The 16488-nt window shown below is 46.2% G+C and overlaps 1 protein-coding gene across 7 annotated transcripts in view; it reads right to left on the reverse strand.

The window, feature by feature from the left end:
- The window catches only part of tanc1a (tetratricopeptide repeat, ankyrin repeat and coiled-coil containing 1a), a 73304-nt gene that overhangs the window by 25105 nt on the left and 31711 nt on the right, over positions 1-16488 (reverse strand). For 6 of the 7 annotated variants that reach the window (XM_058402137.1, XM_058402134.1, XM_058402136.1 and 3 more), the window contains 2 exons: positions 12466-12552; positions 1507-1631 (listed from right to left, as the gene is read on the reverse strand). In XM_058402137.1, coding sequence (XP_058258120.1) covers positions 1507-1631; positions 12466-12552 — 212 coding nt within the window. Of the gene's footprint in view, positions 1-1506; positions 1632-1812; positions 1949-12465; positions 12553-16488 lie in introns of those variants that run through there. The other variant, XM_058402140.1, reaches the window with a different exon arrangement.

A 16488-nucleotide genomic window follows, 5' to 3' on the forward strand; every position in this document is an offset into this window, starting at 1 on the left:
CAGAATGTACACCATGTACAGCACATCCCTTCGGAAAGCAGTTTCAGTAATGGTCTCTAAATCCGACTCCATACCTGCATTTAACAGCGTCCAGATGTGCTGGAATCACCTGAGAGCGCCGGCATCAACACGAGAGAGCTCCTCCTGCCTTGTCACACGGTGAGGAGAGATGTGGGTGTGCTAAATAAGAAACGTTCCCCTTGTTCTCATCCGCAGAAGATCTAGCCCTAGATCCAGTTCTGTCCTCTCTCTGTGCCTATCTCTATATAGGTCAGAGTGATGGGTTTTGTGTGTGTGTGTGTGTGTAATCAGTGTACTGGAGCTCTGGTCTCCTGAGAACAGCCGCCTGCCAGCAGTCCACTGATGAAGGACTCTCATCTCTCCACCCACTTCAAACGTGCACTCATACTGTGTACACAAACACACAATCCCTCTCTCTTTTACACACACACACACACACACACACACACACACACACACACACTCATCCCTCCCCAACAGCTAAATGCCCTTCGCCCAGTCAGATGGAGAGTGATGCACCTGCTCCGTGATGGTTCCTCCACCCGTTCCGGCATCTTTCATCTTTATGAAGACAATCTGTGCTAGTCGCGCACGCCGCCGAAATCTTTCCTGTGCGCAAATCTGAGCATGGATAACGATTCTTCCGCGCCGTGCTCGTTAATAAACAGCCTATACATCAGCACGGTGTATCAACAGATGATTCACGACACAATACCCGGGCCAAACACAAACACACGATGCGGTCATTAATATGCAAATGCGTCTCATTCGACTAGTGGCGAAAAAAAAAAACAAGTCAGAGATGTAGCTATTTTATGAGATTTATGAAAAGTGTGGAGCATTTTTAGTAAAAGAAGTTGTGCTCAGAAAAGGGCAGAGTCAGAGTCCATGTGTATAAATAATCAGAATGTGGATATTCAGGGGAAAGATTTTGCAGCATGACACAGGAGCCAGGAATAACCGCGAGCGTTTTTTGGGGTTTTTTTCTTGGGCACATTGATCCATAAAATGCAATATAAGCCTCTTAGCACTGATTTAGATCCCTCTCACACACACACACACACACACGAAACCATAAAAGAGCCAGTCTGAGTGCTACGCTGATTACGAGACTGTAACTCATAACTAATGTGAAAAAAATTCCCCGAACCACGTATAAAGTTGAATGTGTGAATGCTTAAATAAACATTATGACGTAATGACGGTGTGTGTCACGTAGCTATGACCGTGTGTGTCATGTCACTATGACGGTGTGTGTCATGTCACTATGACGGTGTGTGTCATGTCACTATGACCGTGTGTGTCACATCGCATTTCTGATCCAGTGACGTAAAAACTCGCTGTGAGAAAACATTCACATGTTAAAACTTAACAACAGCAAAGTTATAAATCAGCTCGGTGTGTTCACTCTGAGGCTGAATCGTGCCACAGGTGAAAAGCTGAATGAGTTTGTGTCTGTGTGTGTGTGTGTGTACACATGTGTACCTGGTTTCTCTCCTCCATGGCGGTGTGCGATGAGGCGGGGATGGCGTCTCCCAGTAGGAAACCCAGCCGTGTCATCAGTTCCTGAGCAGCAGGGGAGGAGCCAGACTTGGCTGGCAAAAGAGGATCTGTCACACACACACACACACACACACGCAAAAAGGTAGAGTGATGATTGCACTCACAGTTACTACGCTACAAGTTACAGGTACTAGAGACAGCGACTGCACACACACACACACACACACACACACACACACACTACATTGTAATATTTCTATTAGAATTCTCTGCAGCGTCCCGACTTACCGAGATCCCCACAGCTACTGGAGCTCCTCTCCTCTCTCTGTTTCTCTCACAATCACTCCCTCGATCACAGAGCCTTCCTTCCTCTCTCTCTCTCTCTCTCTCTCCTCACTTTCTGGTCTCCCTAAACCGGCACACCCTCCCTCCCTCCCTCCCTCTCTTCTCCCTCGCTCTCCCTCTATCTCCGTTCCGTTCGTCCAGCTGGATTAAAGATGTAGAAGCTACACTGACTATGTACCTAGATCACCCCTGTGTGTGTGTGTGTGTGTGTGTGTGTGTGTGTGTGTGTGTATGTGTGTTTTCTTCCCTCACGATGAGAGGACGGGCTCTGAATGTGAATGAGCCGTATTCTGGTTCGCTGCAGTCACTTACACACACACACACACACACTCTCTCTCTCTCTCTGTCTCTCTCTCTCTCTCTCTCTCACACACACACACACACACTCTCTCTCTCTCTCTCTCTGTCTCTCTCTCTCTCTCTCTCTCTCACACACACACACACACACACACTCTCTCTCTCTCTCTCTCTCTCTCTCACACACACACACACACTCTCTCTCTCTCTCTCTCTCTCTCTCTCTCTCTCTCACACACACACAGACACTCTCTCTGTCTCTCTCTCTCTCTCGCTCACACACACACACAATAACACCACACTGGTTGCATGTCGGCTGTGCAACAGCTGTGTGTGCTTCCATGATACTGTTCCTCTCGTCATCTTCCTCTCATCTCCCTGTCCATCTCTCTTTATCTCCCTGTCCACCTCTCTGTCCATCTCCCTATCCATCTTCCTTCTCCATCTCTCCATCTATCTCTTTCTATCTCTCTCTCTCCATCTATTTCCATCTCTCTGTCTATCTCTCTCCATCTCTCTGTCCATCTCTCTCTCTATCTCCCTGTCCATCTTCCTTTCCATCTCTCTCCATCTATTTCCATCTCTCTGCCTATCTCTCTCTCTATCTCTTTCTATCTCTCCATCCAACTCTTTCCATCTCTCTCTCTATCTCTTTCCATCTCTCTCTCCATCTCTTTCCACCTCTCTGTCCATCTCTCCATCTCACTATGCATGTCTCACTTTTAGTCTGTCCTCCTTTTCCAACTCTCTCTGTCCATCACTCTCATTTTAACTGCCTCACTGAACATCTCACTATTAGTCTGTCCCTCTCTCCATGTCTCTCTCTCATCACGCTCTCTCTCTCGCTCTTTCTGTGTGTCTCACGATTTCTTTGACTTCTGTCTTCCTGTCTTTTTCCAATACTCTCTCCCTTCTCCCTCTATTCCTCTCTGTCCATCTCTCTGTCCCCTCTCGTCACGGACATCCATCCCATCACTCAGGCTGTTCACACCTCCTCACGTCTTCATTTATTGATGCAGTTGGGCAGATTTGCTGAGATTTACACTGAGAGTAAAATCTGATCTCAGGACAACAGCATGTACTCCTCCAGGGATTAATGCGCAGTTAATAATCCTAACATTACAGAAGGTTTTTATAAAAACGGCTAATAATGAGTAATACATCCTTTATTACACTGTAATAAGAAATAAATCGATTTAAACTGGAGGAGACGACTTGTTAGCCTCAGTTACTCAATGGATCTTTTAAACACTGTGAGGAAATCAGCCCTCTTCCGTATACATGACCTCACAGACACCCAGGATTGGCCGGTGTCCATGTGATTGACAGGGGAGTGACAGTATGCCCCTCCCACCTGGCCATGACTCCAGGCTTATGGATCTCTGTAGAGCTTTTCTGTTGCTTCACTTAACCCGAACCGGACGTGACGTCCGGCAGACCGGCTAGCTGAATTAAAACCCGTGAATGTATTTAGAGCGCGAGGGCAACGTACGAGTGCCAGCTCTCTGCAGATGTCCACTTTCTCTCGTTTGTCTACGCCTGCCAAAGAAGACAGACCTCCCAGAGAGCCCGAGCCTCCTGCTCAGATTGCGCGTGTACGCCGAGCTAGTTCCTATCCGCACGCCAAACTCGACTACAGACACACTAGGTGTATTTCACGTGTCCTATATAAGCAGTCTTTATCTCTTTATTAGATTTTTTAATCCGTCCATCCTGTTCATCTTCACTCTTCCTCTTCTTAACACTGCAATCTATTTGCATGATCAAAATCTGCTCCTGTCACCCCCCCCCTCCATCCCTCGCTCACTCGCTCCACGTCATGCCCTCGCTCACTCCTTCTCACACAAAAAAAAGGAGAAGACAAAATCTAATTCTTTAAAAAGAAAAAGAAACCCATCAGTCTTCAAAGGTGACCATGAAGATTTTTGAAATATGGAATGAAGGATGAATCCATGAGAGACAGAAGGAAGGAGGATAAAGTAATAAAGTGGAAGGATAAATCTGAGAGAGCGAGGGAAAAAAAAACGAGAAAACGGCAGTCTGGAAGCATGCAGGGACATCTGTTATCACAGTATCCGCGTCCAGGAGAAGAGCTAACGCTACCCGCTTGCTAACAGGACCACGGTTCTCCTGTCATGTCACGAATGCTGTAAAGAGCATGAGATGCTCTGGAGAAGAACCTGTGTGTGTGTGTGTGTCTGAACACTGCGGCTTCTCTAAATGGAGCAATGAGGTCCGTCATGTTTCTGCAAGAAGAGAATTCCATCATCCTGGTCTGACCATCATCATCCTGGTCTGACCATCATCATCCTGGTCTGACCATCATCATCCTGGTCTGACCATCACAAACTAAACCATCACGACATCACTTCCAGCACAACAATGCCACTGTGCACAGAGCTTCATGAGAACATGGTGTGGAGGTGAAGGTGGAAGAAAGTGGAGGAACCGGAGTGTCCTGCACAGAGCCCTAACTCTGACTGACCACCTTTGGGATGAACTGGACCTGAAGTCTCCTCACCATCCCAACATCTCACTGAAGAAAAAAATTATCTATAACTCACAGACTCACTGCTAGTCTGTTTCTTCTGCCAGCTTACTCTCATCTCTCTGTCCATCTCTCCGTAAATCTGTCCATCTCTCTGTCCATCTCTCCATAAATCTCTGTCCATCTCCCTGTCCATCTCTCCATAAATCTCTGTCCATCTCCCTGTCCATCCCTCCATAAATCTCTGTCCATCTCTAAATAAATCTCTGTCAATCTCCCTGTCCATCTCTCTCTCTCTTCATCTCTGTCAATATGTCTCTCCATCTCTCTGTCCACCTCTCTGTCCATCCATTTCCATCTCTCTGTCAATCTCTCTCCATCTATTTCCATCTCTCCGTCAATCTCTCTCCATCTATTTCTATCTCTCTGTCAATCTCTCTCCATTCCTACGTCCACCTCTCTGTCAATCACTCTCTAAATCTCTCCATCCATTTCTCTCCATCTCTCTCTCAATCTATTTCCATCTCTCTGTCTATCTCTCTCCATCTCTCTCTCCATCTCTAAGTCCATCTCTCTCTTCATCTCTCCATCTATTTCCATCTCTCTGTCTATCTCTCTCCATCTCTCTTTCCATTTCCTTCATCTATTTCCATCTCTGTCAATCTCTGACCATCTCTCTATCCATCTCCCTGTCCATCTCTCTGTCCGACTATTTCAATCTTTCTGTCAATCTCTCTCCATTTCTCTCTCCATCTCTCTGTCCATCTCTCCGTCCATCTCCCTGTCCCTCTCCCTGTCCATCTATTTCCATCTCTCTGTCAATCTCTCTCCATCTCTCTCTCCATCTCTCCAACCTGCTGATGGTTAGCACATGTCCCTGAAGTGGCGTAATCGCAGAATGCCTCAGATACCAGTTAAAAATAGAAACAATACCAAGCTGATGTTCTTTCTTTCTTTCTTTCTTTCTTTCTTTCTTTCTTTCTTTCTTTCCTCACTTCATATTTAACAAACATGACGTGTTAGGAAAAAAAAGAGCAACCAGTAAAAATCTACTATAACTCAGACTCTGTGTACGTTCACATCTACATACGTTAGCATAAAACTGCCCTCCTGTCATTAATCCGCTCTCCGTTAGCTTTGGACGCTTTAAAGGAACGCTCTCGGTCCGCGCCTGCTGGACCGACGCTGCCGTTTTACAGTAACAGTAACTTTTCCTCTGAATATGACAAGTAAATTACAGGCTTGTCAATCCCAGGGTTATTTTTTGCATCTGATGGTAGAAACATGCGCAGAGCGTCAGGAGGAACAATCGCTGCAACGCTGAGAGCAGTGTTAGCATTAATGAGGAATTTCAGAAGGCTTTAGCGGGAGCGTGATGAAGGAACGCCACTGCATAAATGATCAGCGCTCGTTAGGACTGAATCATCGGGACGAGGTGAAGAGGACAGAAGAGAGAGAGAGAGAGAGAGAGAGAGAGAGAGAGAGAGAGAAAGAGAGGGAAAATGCCGGTCATTGCCCCGAGCTAAATGACACTGAGCGTTGCCATGGCGACAGATTGGTTATACTAGTGAATGTTTGGATTTTAATTTTAGGGGTTTTTTTTCTTTCTATCAAAGCATTGTGTCATTTAGGACTCGTCCAACAACTCCCCACTGACCTTCACAACTCCCCACTGACCTTCACAACTCCCCACTGACCTTCATAACACTGTCAGTATAATTGTCAGTGGAACACAACGCCACATTGTTGGGGCATTAAGAACTCTTTCTCAAACCGGGGCATCTACTGCACTACACCTACAGACTGAACACCGGGTCTGGATGGTGGAAGGAAGCATCTAGAAAGAACCTCTGAACAATGACCATCAAAACCACTGTACAGCAGATCCAGAAGCTGCAACACCAGAGACACCAAACATTCCATCTGATTTCTTTCTCCTACTGAGAAAAATACCCCACACTCAAATACCCCACACTGATCTTCCCCACATCAACCTACCCCACAATTAACCCCACGATTAACCCCACAGTCGGTTACTCCATCACATTTTGTCAGAGTTCAGTGTGAGTTTTATTTTTACTTCATGGGAGCATCATCAGACCCATGTGACAGTTTATCAGGACTGGATAAAGTCTAGTTATTAGACCTGTTTAACCTAGTTAACTAGAATTAACCAGGATTTCCAAGCATTATAGCACAGGACTGGAGCTTTACTGCTGCTGATGGGCTAGGTAATCTTCTTTAAAGAAGTCTTCAGAGTATTAGCCTGTATCTGAAGTATGAGCCATGGTGACTGTAGGGAAAGCGGTGCATGATTCTGTCAGTTCATCCTCCTGGTGTCATTTATGGCCTGTTAGAAAAGTCAGACAATGTTTTGGTCAATTGCACACGTTCAGGACACAAAACAATTCTAAAATTCGATAAGGTTTCATTAAAGAAGCTGAATCATGCAGCAAAGTCAAAGCCATTCATAACTGAACAAATCAGCAGCTATTTATAGTAAAAGAACATGAGAAGAGAACAGCGAGGTCTGGCATTTGAAGAAAAAAATAAATAAAATGTTCCTGTGATTTAAATGTCATTTAAGCGGAACTGAAGAGAATCAGACTGGACACACAGGCAGCAGTCCGGTCACACGGTCTCGGATTCACACCGTTCACATGATCAGACGTTTGTCTCTGTTAAATAAGATTTTTTTTAAATCTCATTAAAGCGCTGGCACTAATCTCAGAGCTGCACTTATAGAAAATCTAATCAACATCTCCTGACCAATCAGGCACAGGGATCGGTCATCACGTCTTCACACGATCGTGATTAGTTGATTATTATCGGTTTGTGCGTCTCTACTGAGACATCCTTCAATCCAGCAGAAGTGCTGGAAAGCAGGAAGATGACTTATGACATCACACAGTGGATTTCCGTGCACTCGGGAAACCTCGGAATAAATATGTATCCGATAATTGTTGGCCTTTGACCTGTGGAGGTCACCATGGTGACCGAGAGCGTGTCCTGAGTCTGGTTAAAGAAATCCTCTCCTAATCATTCAAATAAAAGAACGGAGGAAATAAAGAGTGAGTTTGAGCGCTCTGGAGTCACCCGAGGAGCCCAAATCAGGTCGATGTTGAATATTGGGAAATGACAGGCGGAATACGCCGGCTTATGAAGGATGGTGTGTAATTTTATGAAAGGGCAGAGCATGGGCTAGAGCTCCTGAAATAGAACGTCCGAAGAGCGAGTCCAAGAACAACATCACGCTTACAGATAGGAGAGACTTAAAGACAAGAACACATGTCTCAACCTGTGTGTGTGTGTGTGTTTTTAAGGAATTCTGAGGGTCACTGGTTACAGGTGTGGCACGCACACACACACACACACACACACAAGATCTGCTGCCCCTGTTTCCATCTAAGTTTATACACAAATAATAGAAGATTGTATGAGACGAAACAAGTGAGAGAGAGAAAGAGAGAGAGAGACAGACAGACAGACAGACAGAGAGCATGTCAGACAGACAGAGAGCATGAGAGACAGTCAGAGAGCATGTCAGACAGACAGACAGAGAGAGAGAGCAGGAGAAAGAGAGACAAACAAACAGAGAGCATGAGAAACAGGGAGCATGAGAAACAGACAGAGAACATGAGAGACAGACAGAGCCTGAGAGACAGAGAGAGAGCATGTGAGACAGAGAGCATGAGAGAGAGAGAGACGGATGAGCAATGAGAGACAGACAGAGAGCATGAGAGACAGACAGAGAGCATGAGAGAAAGAGAGCATGAGAGACAGACAGAGAACATGAGAAACAGACAGAGAGCATGAGAGACAGACAGAGAGAGCATGAGAGAGAGAGACAGACAGATGAGCATGAGAGACAGACAGAGAGAGCATGAGAGAGAGAGACAGACAGATGAGCATGAGAGACAGACAGAGAGCATGAGAGACATACAGAGAGCATGAGAGACAGACAGAGTATGAGAGACAGACAGAGTATGAGAGACAGACAAAGAATGAGAAACAGAGAGCATGAGAGACAGACAGAGAGCATGAGAAACAGACAGAGCATGAGAAACAGACAGAGAGCATGAGAGACAGACAGAGAGCATGAGAGACAGACAGAGAGCATGAGAGACAGACAGAGAGCATGAGAAACAGACAGAGAGCATGAGAGACAGACAGAGAGCATGAGAGACAGACAGAGAGCATGAGAGACAGACAGAGAGCATGAGAGACAGACAGAGAGCGCATGAGAGAGAGAGACAGACAGATGAGCATGAGAGACAGACAGAGAGCATGAGAGACAGACAGAGAGCATGAGAGACAGACAGAGCATGAGAGACAGACAGAGAGCATGAGAAACAGACAGAGAGCATGAGAGACAGACAGAGAGCATGAGAGACAGACAGAGAGCATGAGAGACAGACAGAGCCTGAGAGACAGAGAGAGAGCATGTGAGACAGAGAGCCTGAGAGACAGAGAGCATGAGAGAGAGAGAGACAGATGAGCAATGAGAGACAGACAGAGAGCATGAGAGACAGACAGAGAGCATGAGAGAAAGAGAGCATGAGAGACAGACAGAGAACATGAGAAACAGACAGAGAGCATGAGAGACAGACAGAGAGAGCATGAGAGAGAGAGACAGACAGATGAGCATGAGAGACAGACAGAGAGAGCATGAGAGAGAGAGACAGACAGATGAGCATGAGAGACAGACAGAGAGCATGAGAGACATACAGAGAGCATGAGAGACAGACAGAGTATGAGAGACAGACAGAGTATGAGAGACAGACAAAGAATGAGAAACAGAGAGCATGAGAGACAGACAGAGAGCATGAGAAACAGACAGAGCATGAGAGACAGACAGAGAGCATGAGAGACAGACAGAGAGCATGAGAGACAGACAGAGAGCATGAGAGACAGACAGAGCATGAGAGACAGACAGAGAGCATGAGAAACAGACAGAGAGCATGAGAGACAGACAGAGAGCATGAGAGACAGACAGAGAGCATGAGAGACAGACAGAGAGCATGAGAGACAGACAGAGAGCATGAGAGACAGACAGAGAGCGCATGAGAGAGAGAGACAGACAGATGAGCATGAGAGACAGACAGACAGAGAGCATGAGAGACAGACAGAGAGCATGAGAGACAGACAGAGAGCATGAGAGACAGACAGAGAGCATGAGAGACAGACAGAGAGCATGAGAGACAGACAGAGAGTATGAGAGACAGACAAAGAATGAGAAACAGAGAGCATGAGAGACAGACAGAGTATGACAGACAGACAAAGAATGAGAAACAGAGAGCATGAGAGACAGACGGAGAGCATGAGAGACAGACAGAGAGAGCATGAGAGAGAGAGACAGACAGATGAGCATGAGAGACAGACAGAGAGCATGAGAGACAGACAGAGTATGAGACACAGACAAAGAATGAGAAACAGAGAGCATGAGAGACAGACAGAGAGCATGAGAGACAGACAGAGAGAGCATGAGAGAGAGAGACAGACAGAGAGCATGAGAGACAGACAGAGAGAACATGAGAGAGAGAGACAGACAGATGAGCATGAGAGACAGACAGAGAGCATGAGAGAGAGAGACAGACAGAGAGCACATGAGAGAGAGAGACAGACAGATGAGCATGAGAGACAGACAGAGAGCATGAGAGACAGACAGAGCATGAGAGACAGACAGAGCATGAGAGACAGACAGAGCATGAGAGACAGACAGAGAGCATGAGAGACAGACAGAGAGCATGAGAGACAGACAGAGAGCATGAGAGACAGACAGAGAGAGCATGAGAGAGAGAGACAGACAGATGAGCATGAGAGACAGACAGACAGAGAGCATGAGAGACAGACAGAGAGCATGAGAGACAGACAGAGAGCATGAGAGACAGACAGAGAGCATGAGAGACAGACAGAGAGTATGAGAGACAGACAAAGAATGAGAAACAGAGAGCATGAGAGACAGACAGAGTATGACAGACAGACAAAGAATGAGAAACAGAGAGCATGAGAGACAGACGGAGAGCATGAGAGACAGACAGAGAGAGCATGAGAGAGAGAGACAGAGAGCATGAGAGACAGACAGAGTATGAGACACAGACAAAGAATGAGAAACAGAGAGCATGAGAGACAGACAGAGAGCATGAGAGACAGACAGAGAGCATGAGAGACAGACAGAGAGAGCATGAGAGAGAGAGACAGACAGAGAGCATGAGAGACAGACAGAGAGAACATGAGAGACAGACAGAGAGCATGAGAGAGAGAGACAGACAGAGAGCACATGAGAGAGAGAGACAGACAGATGAGCATGAGAGACAGACAGAGAGCATGAGAGACATACAGAGAGCATGAGAGACAGACAGAGCATGAGAAACAGACAGAGAGCATGAGAGACAGACAGAGAGCATGAGAGACAGACAGAGAGCATGAGAGACAGACAGAGCATGAGAGACAGACAGAGAGCATGAGAGACAGACAGAGAGAGCATGAGAGAGAGAGACAGACAGATGAGCATGAGAGACAGACAGACAGAGAGCATGAGAGACAGACAGAGAGCATGAGAGACAGACAGAGAGCATGAGAGACAGACAGAGAGCATGAGAGACAGACAGAGAGTATGAGAGACAGACAAAGAATGAGAAACAGAGAGCATGAGAGACAGACAGAGAGCATGAGAGACAGACAGAGAGCATGAGAGACAGAGAGAGCGCATGAGAGACAGACAGAGAGCATGAGAGACAGACAAAGAATGAGAAACAGAGAGCATGAGAGACAGACAGAGAGCATGAGAGACAGAGAGAGAGCATGAGAGACAGAGAGAGAGCGCATGAGAGACAGAGAGAGAGCATGAGAGACAGACAGAGAGCATGAGAGACAGAGAGAGAGCGCATGAGAGACAGAGAGAGAGCATGAGAGACAGAGAAAGAGCGCATGAGAGACAGAGAAAGAGCGCATGAGAGACAGAGAGAGAGCATGAGAGACAGAGAGAGAGCGCATGAGAGACAGAGAGAGAGCGCATGAGAGACAGAGAGAGAGCATGAGAGACAGAGAGAGAGTGCATGAGAGACAGAGAGAGAGCATGAGAGACAGAGAGAGAGCGCATGAGAGACAGACAGAGAGCATGAGAGACAGAGAGAGAGCATGAGAGACAGAGAGAGAGCGCATGAGAGACAGAGAGAGAGCGCATGAGAGACAGAGAGAGAGCATGAGAGACAGAGAGAGAGCGCATGAGAGACAGAGAGAGAGCATGAGAGACAGAGAGAGAGCGCATGAGAGACAGACAGAGAGCATGAGAGACAGAGAGAGAGCATGAGAGACAGAGAGAGAGCGCATGAGAGACAGACAGACAATCCAAAAAGTCTTTAATCTTATACTCTACATCATACAGTGAGATTTAAGAGTTAGAAACAGAAACTTTATTTCCTCCACCCCTCCATCACTCCACCCCTCCATCTCTCTCTTTTAACATGAAACATTCAAAACATCAACATCACAGTGAGCTGGTCATCTTCATGTAACCATGGATACAGTATCACTCTGTCCTAGACTGCTTACTCACTTTGTGTTTATTTTCTTTCCCAAATATGAAAAAGTCTCTCTTATTAAGGCACTGGGATTCTCTCTGGAGTGGAATCGCCTCACTCCATCTCCACGATGACAGAGGTTTATACACACAGAGGTTTATACACACAGAGGTTTATACACACAGAGGTTTATACACACAGAGGTTTATACACACAGAGGTTTATACACACAGAGGTTTATACACACAGAAGGTTCGGCTTGTGAAAAGAGAAAGAGGAAGTGCTCACCGGAGTCCTCCTCGCTCCTCAGGCACCAGCTGACCGCATCCACAGGAACACGGGAGCTCTCGGCATGCTTAGGCTTCCTGACAGAACCTGCATGCACACACACACACACACAAGATTAACCAGACAGCAGCTGAAGAGAAGAGGAGGAGAAATGATAGAAAGGGAGGAGTTGGGAGAGAGAGAGAGAGAGAGAGAGATATTGCCAAGTTAAATCTTTCCAGATGGAGTTTTAAGGTGGGTGATCCGAGTCTTTGGTGAGCGTGTGTGTGTGTGTGTGTGTGTGTGTGTGTAGTTGGCTCTGCTGTACTCCCGAACAGATTCGGACCATGATCATGTGGCTGTAATTGATTTACGCACTTTAAATAGTTCCTCATGCTGGTACTGTCCTCCTCAATCCATTTAATTCCTAACCCGCAGATAGCTATTCATCACACTGTGTGTGTGTGTGTGTGTGTGTGTGTGTGTACATGTGTGTGTGTTCTCTCTAAGTAAGTCCCATCACGAAGGTTCAAAGCCAGAATGCCTTTGAAGCACACACACACACCTGTAAAAACAAGATAGCATGAATTTTACTCACACAACACACACATGCACACACACACACACACAAACGACGCACATACTCACACACTCTCAAACATACATACACACACACACACATTCTCTCACACACACTCACTCTCGCATACACACATTCTCACATACTCACACACTCTCAAACATACATACACACACATTCTCTCACACACACTCACTCACTCTCGCATACACACATTCTCACATACACACACACACACACTCATTCACACACACCTGTAAAAACAAGATAGCATGAATCAGGAGTGAGGAATGTCAGCTGTGTATCAGGGAAAATTATTTAATAGATCAGAGCAGCAGGATGAAGGCATCAGCGTGTGTCTGAGCGTCTAATCTGGAAGAACCGTTCCACAGAAAGTGCTGTGGCTCTTAACCTGTGAGCTGAGGCCACACGGTGGTCAGTCATGGTACTGGCGGGCTTTTCACTGAAAATTTATGTTTTACTTTTACAGAAGAATTTAGGTTAAGTTGTCTTTATTCGTCACATATACATTACTGCACAGTGAAATTCTTTCTTGGCGTATCCCATCCTTGGAGGGTTGGGGTCAGAGCCATGATGCAGTGCCCCTGGATTTGCTTAAAGGCCCATCAGTGGCAGCTTCTGATCATCCGGTCAGCCATGATACAGGTCCAAGGGCCCAACAGTGGCAGCTTGGCAGTACTAGGGCTTGAACCTCGATCTTCCGGTCAGAGTGCAGGGTCAGCCATAATACAGTGATAGAGAGCAGGGTCAGAACAGGGGCCCTGTATCATGGCTGACTAACCAGGCCCCTTACCAGGTTGCCCAACAGTGGCAGCTTAGCAGTACTGGGGCTTGAACCCCGATCCTCCTTTCAACAACCCAGAGCCTTAACCACTTGAGCTACCCCCGTGTTAATCCAGAAAGTGCTTTATAACCTCCTTCAAAAACATTCCATTCCAACAGGTCAGGGTCCGAGGATTGTACTGCTACTGCTACTGGGTGGGGGGTTTGAAGAGGAAGAACATGTGTGGCAGAACATCGCTTAAAGGAACGATCTGAAACATCAGGACGAGCGCTGAGAAATTCCTCGAGGAGCACTACCAGTTCAGAAATGAAAGACTTATAAACCTGTAATAAACTTATATAAACCATTTTAAACCCTTTAAACCTTTTTACACACACACACACACACACACACACACACAGGCTTGCTGAATACCTGACATTCCATTTAACTAAAAAGGCAGAGAAACTTAAATAGGTTTTCCAGGTGAGGTGTCGCGATGGCAACAAATCAATACCTATAAATGCTTAGGCTGAACTGGTTAGGTTTGGTACATCAGCTGCATGAAAAGGTAATAAAAACAAAAAGCTTAAGCTTTATCGAGCTTAAGAGATAAGAGACACAACCACAGCGTCATCACTCTGAATTTATAAACCATGACCAACAGATGGCGCTGTGCTACTACAGTAAAATACAGACGAGCTTAGCAAGTACAGCCATGTAAACAATGATGAAGTGTGTGTTCAGCAGAGGAGGTAGTGCAGGGGTAGTGTAGTGCTAGTGGTATTAGTGATGGTAGGTTAGAGGTAGTGGTGGTGATGGTAGTGTAGTGGTGGTGATGGTAGTGTAGTGATATTAGTAGTGTAGTGGCGATGGTAGTGTAGTGTTAGTGGTGATGGTAGTGCAGTGGTGATGGTAGTGTAGTGGTGATGGTAGTCTAGTGGTAGTGCAGTGGTAGTGGTGATGGTAGTCTAGTGGTAGTGGTGATGATAGTGGTAGTGTAGTGTAGTGGTAGTGGTGATGATAGTGTAGTGGTGATGGTAGTGTAGTGGTAGTGTAGTGTAGTGGTAGTGGTGATGGTAGTGTAGTGGTAGTGGTGATGGTAGTGTAGTGGTGATGGTAGTGTAGTGGTAGTGTAGTGTAGTAGTAGTGGTGATGGTAGTGTAGTGATATTAGTAGTGTAGTGGCGATGGTAATGTAGTGGTGATGGTAGTCTAGTGGTAGTGGTGATGGTAGTCTAGTGGTAGTGGTGATGGTAGTGTAGTGTAGTGGTAGTGGTGATGGTAGTCTAGTGGTAGTGGTGATGGTAGTGTAGTGTAGTGGTAGTGGTGATGGTAGTGTAGTGGTGATGGTAGTGTAGTGGTAGTGTAGTGTAGTGGTAGTGGTGATGGTAGTGTAGTGTAGTGGTAGTGGTGATGGTAGTGTAGTGGTAGTGTAGTGTAGTGGTAGTGGTGATGGTAGTGTAGTGGTAGTGGTGATGGTAGTGTAGTGGTAGTGTAGTGTAGTGGTAGTGGTGATGGTAGTGTAGTGGTAGTGTAGTGGTAGTGGTGATGGTAGTGTAGTGGTAGTGTAGTGGTAGTGGTGATGGTAGTGTAGTGGTAGTGTAGTGGTAGTGGTGATGGTAGTGTAGTGGTAGTGTAGTGGTAGTGTAGTGTAGTGGTAGTGGTGATGGTAGCGTAGTGGTAGTGGTGATGGTAGTGTAGTGGTAGTGTAGTGTAGTGGTAGTGGTGATGGTAGTGTAGTGTAGTGGTAGTGGTGATGGTAGTGTAGTGGTAGTGTAGTGTAGTGGTAGTGGTGATGGTAGTGTAGTGGTAGTGGTGATGGTAGTGTAGTGGTAGTGTAGTGGTAGTGGTGATGGTAGTGTAGTGGTAGTGTAGTGGTAGTGGTGATGGTAGTGTAGTGGTAGTGTAGTGTAGTGGTAGTGGTGATGGTAGCGTAGTGGTAGTGGTGATGGTAGTGTAGTGGTAGTGGTGATGGTAGTGTAGTGGTAGTGTAGTGTAGTGGTAGTGGTGATGGTAGTCTAGTGGTAGTGGTGATGGTAGTGTAGTGTAGTGGTAGTGGTGATGGTAGTGGTGATGGTAGTGTAGTGGTGATGGTAGTGTAGTGGTAGTGTAGTGTAGTGGTAGTGGTGATGGTAGTGTAGTGGTAGTGTAGTGTAGTGGTAGTGGTGATGGTAGTGTAGTGGTAGTGTAGTGGTAGTGGTGATGGTAGTGTAGTGGTAGTGGTGATGGTAGTGTAGTGGTAGTGGTGATGGTAGCGTAGTGGTAGTGGTGATGGTAGTGTAGTGGTAGTGTAGTGTAGTGGTAGTGGTGATGGTAGTGTAGTGGTAGTGTAGTGTAGTGTAGTGGTGATGATAGTGTAGTGGTAGTGGTAGTGTAGTGTAGTGGTAGTGGTGATGGTAGTGTAGTGGTAGTGGTGATGGTAGTGTAGTGGTAGTGTAGTGTAGTGGTAGTGGTGATGGTAGTGTAGTGGTAGTGTAGTGTAGTGTAGTGGTGATGATAGTGTAGTGGTAGTGGTAGTGTAGTGTAGTGGTAGTGGTGATGGTAGTGTAGTGGTAGTGTAGTGTAGTGGTAGTGGTGATGATAGTGTAGTGGTAGTGTAGTGTAGTGGTGATGATAGTGTAGTGGTAGTGGTAGTGTAGTGGTAGTGTAGTGTAGTGTAGTGGTGATGATAGTGTAGT

Source organism: Hemibagrus wyckioides, linkage group LG11, assembly GCF_019097595.1.
Source record: "Hemibagrus wyckioides isolate EC202008001 linkage group LG11, SWU_Hwy_1.0, whole genome shotgun sequence".
Classification (NCBI taxonomy): Eukaryota; Metazoa; Chordata; class Actinopteri; order Siluriformes; family Bagridae; genus Hemibagrus; species Hemibagrus wyckioides.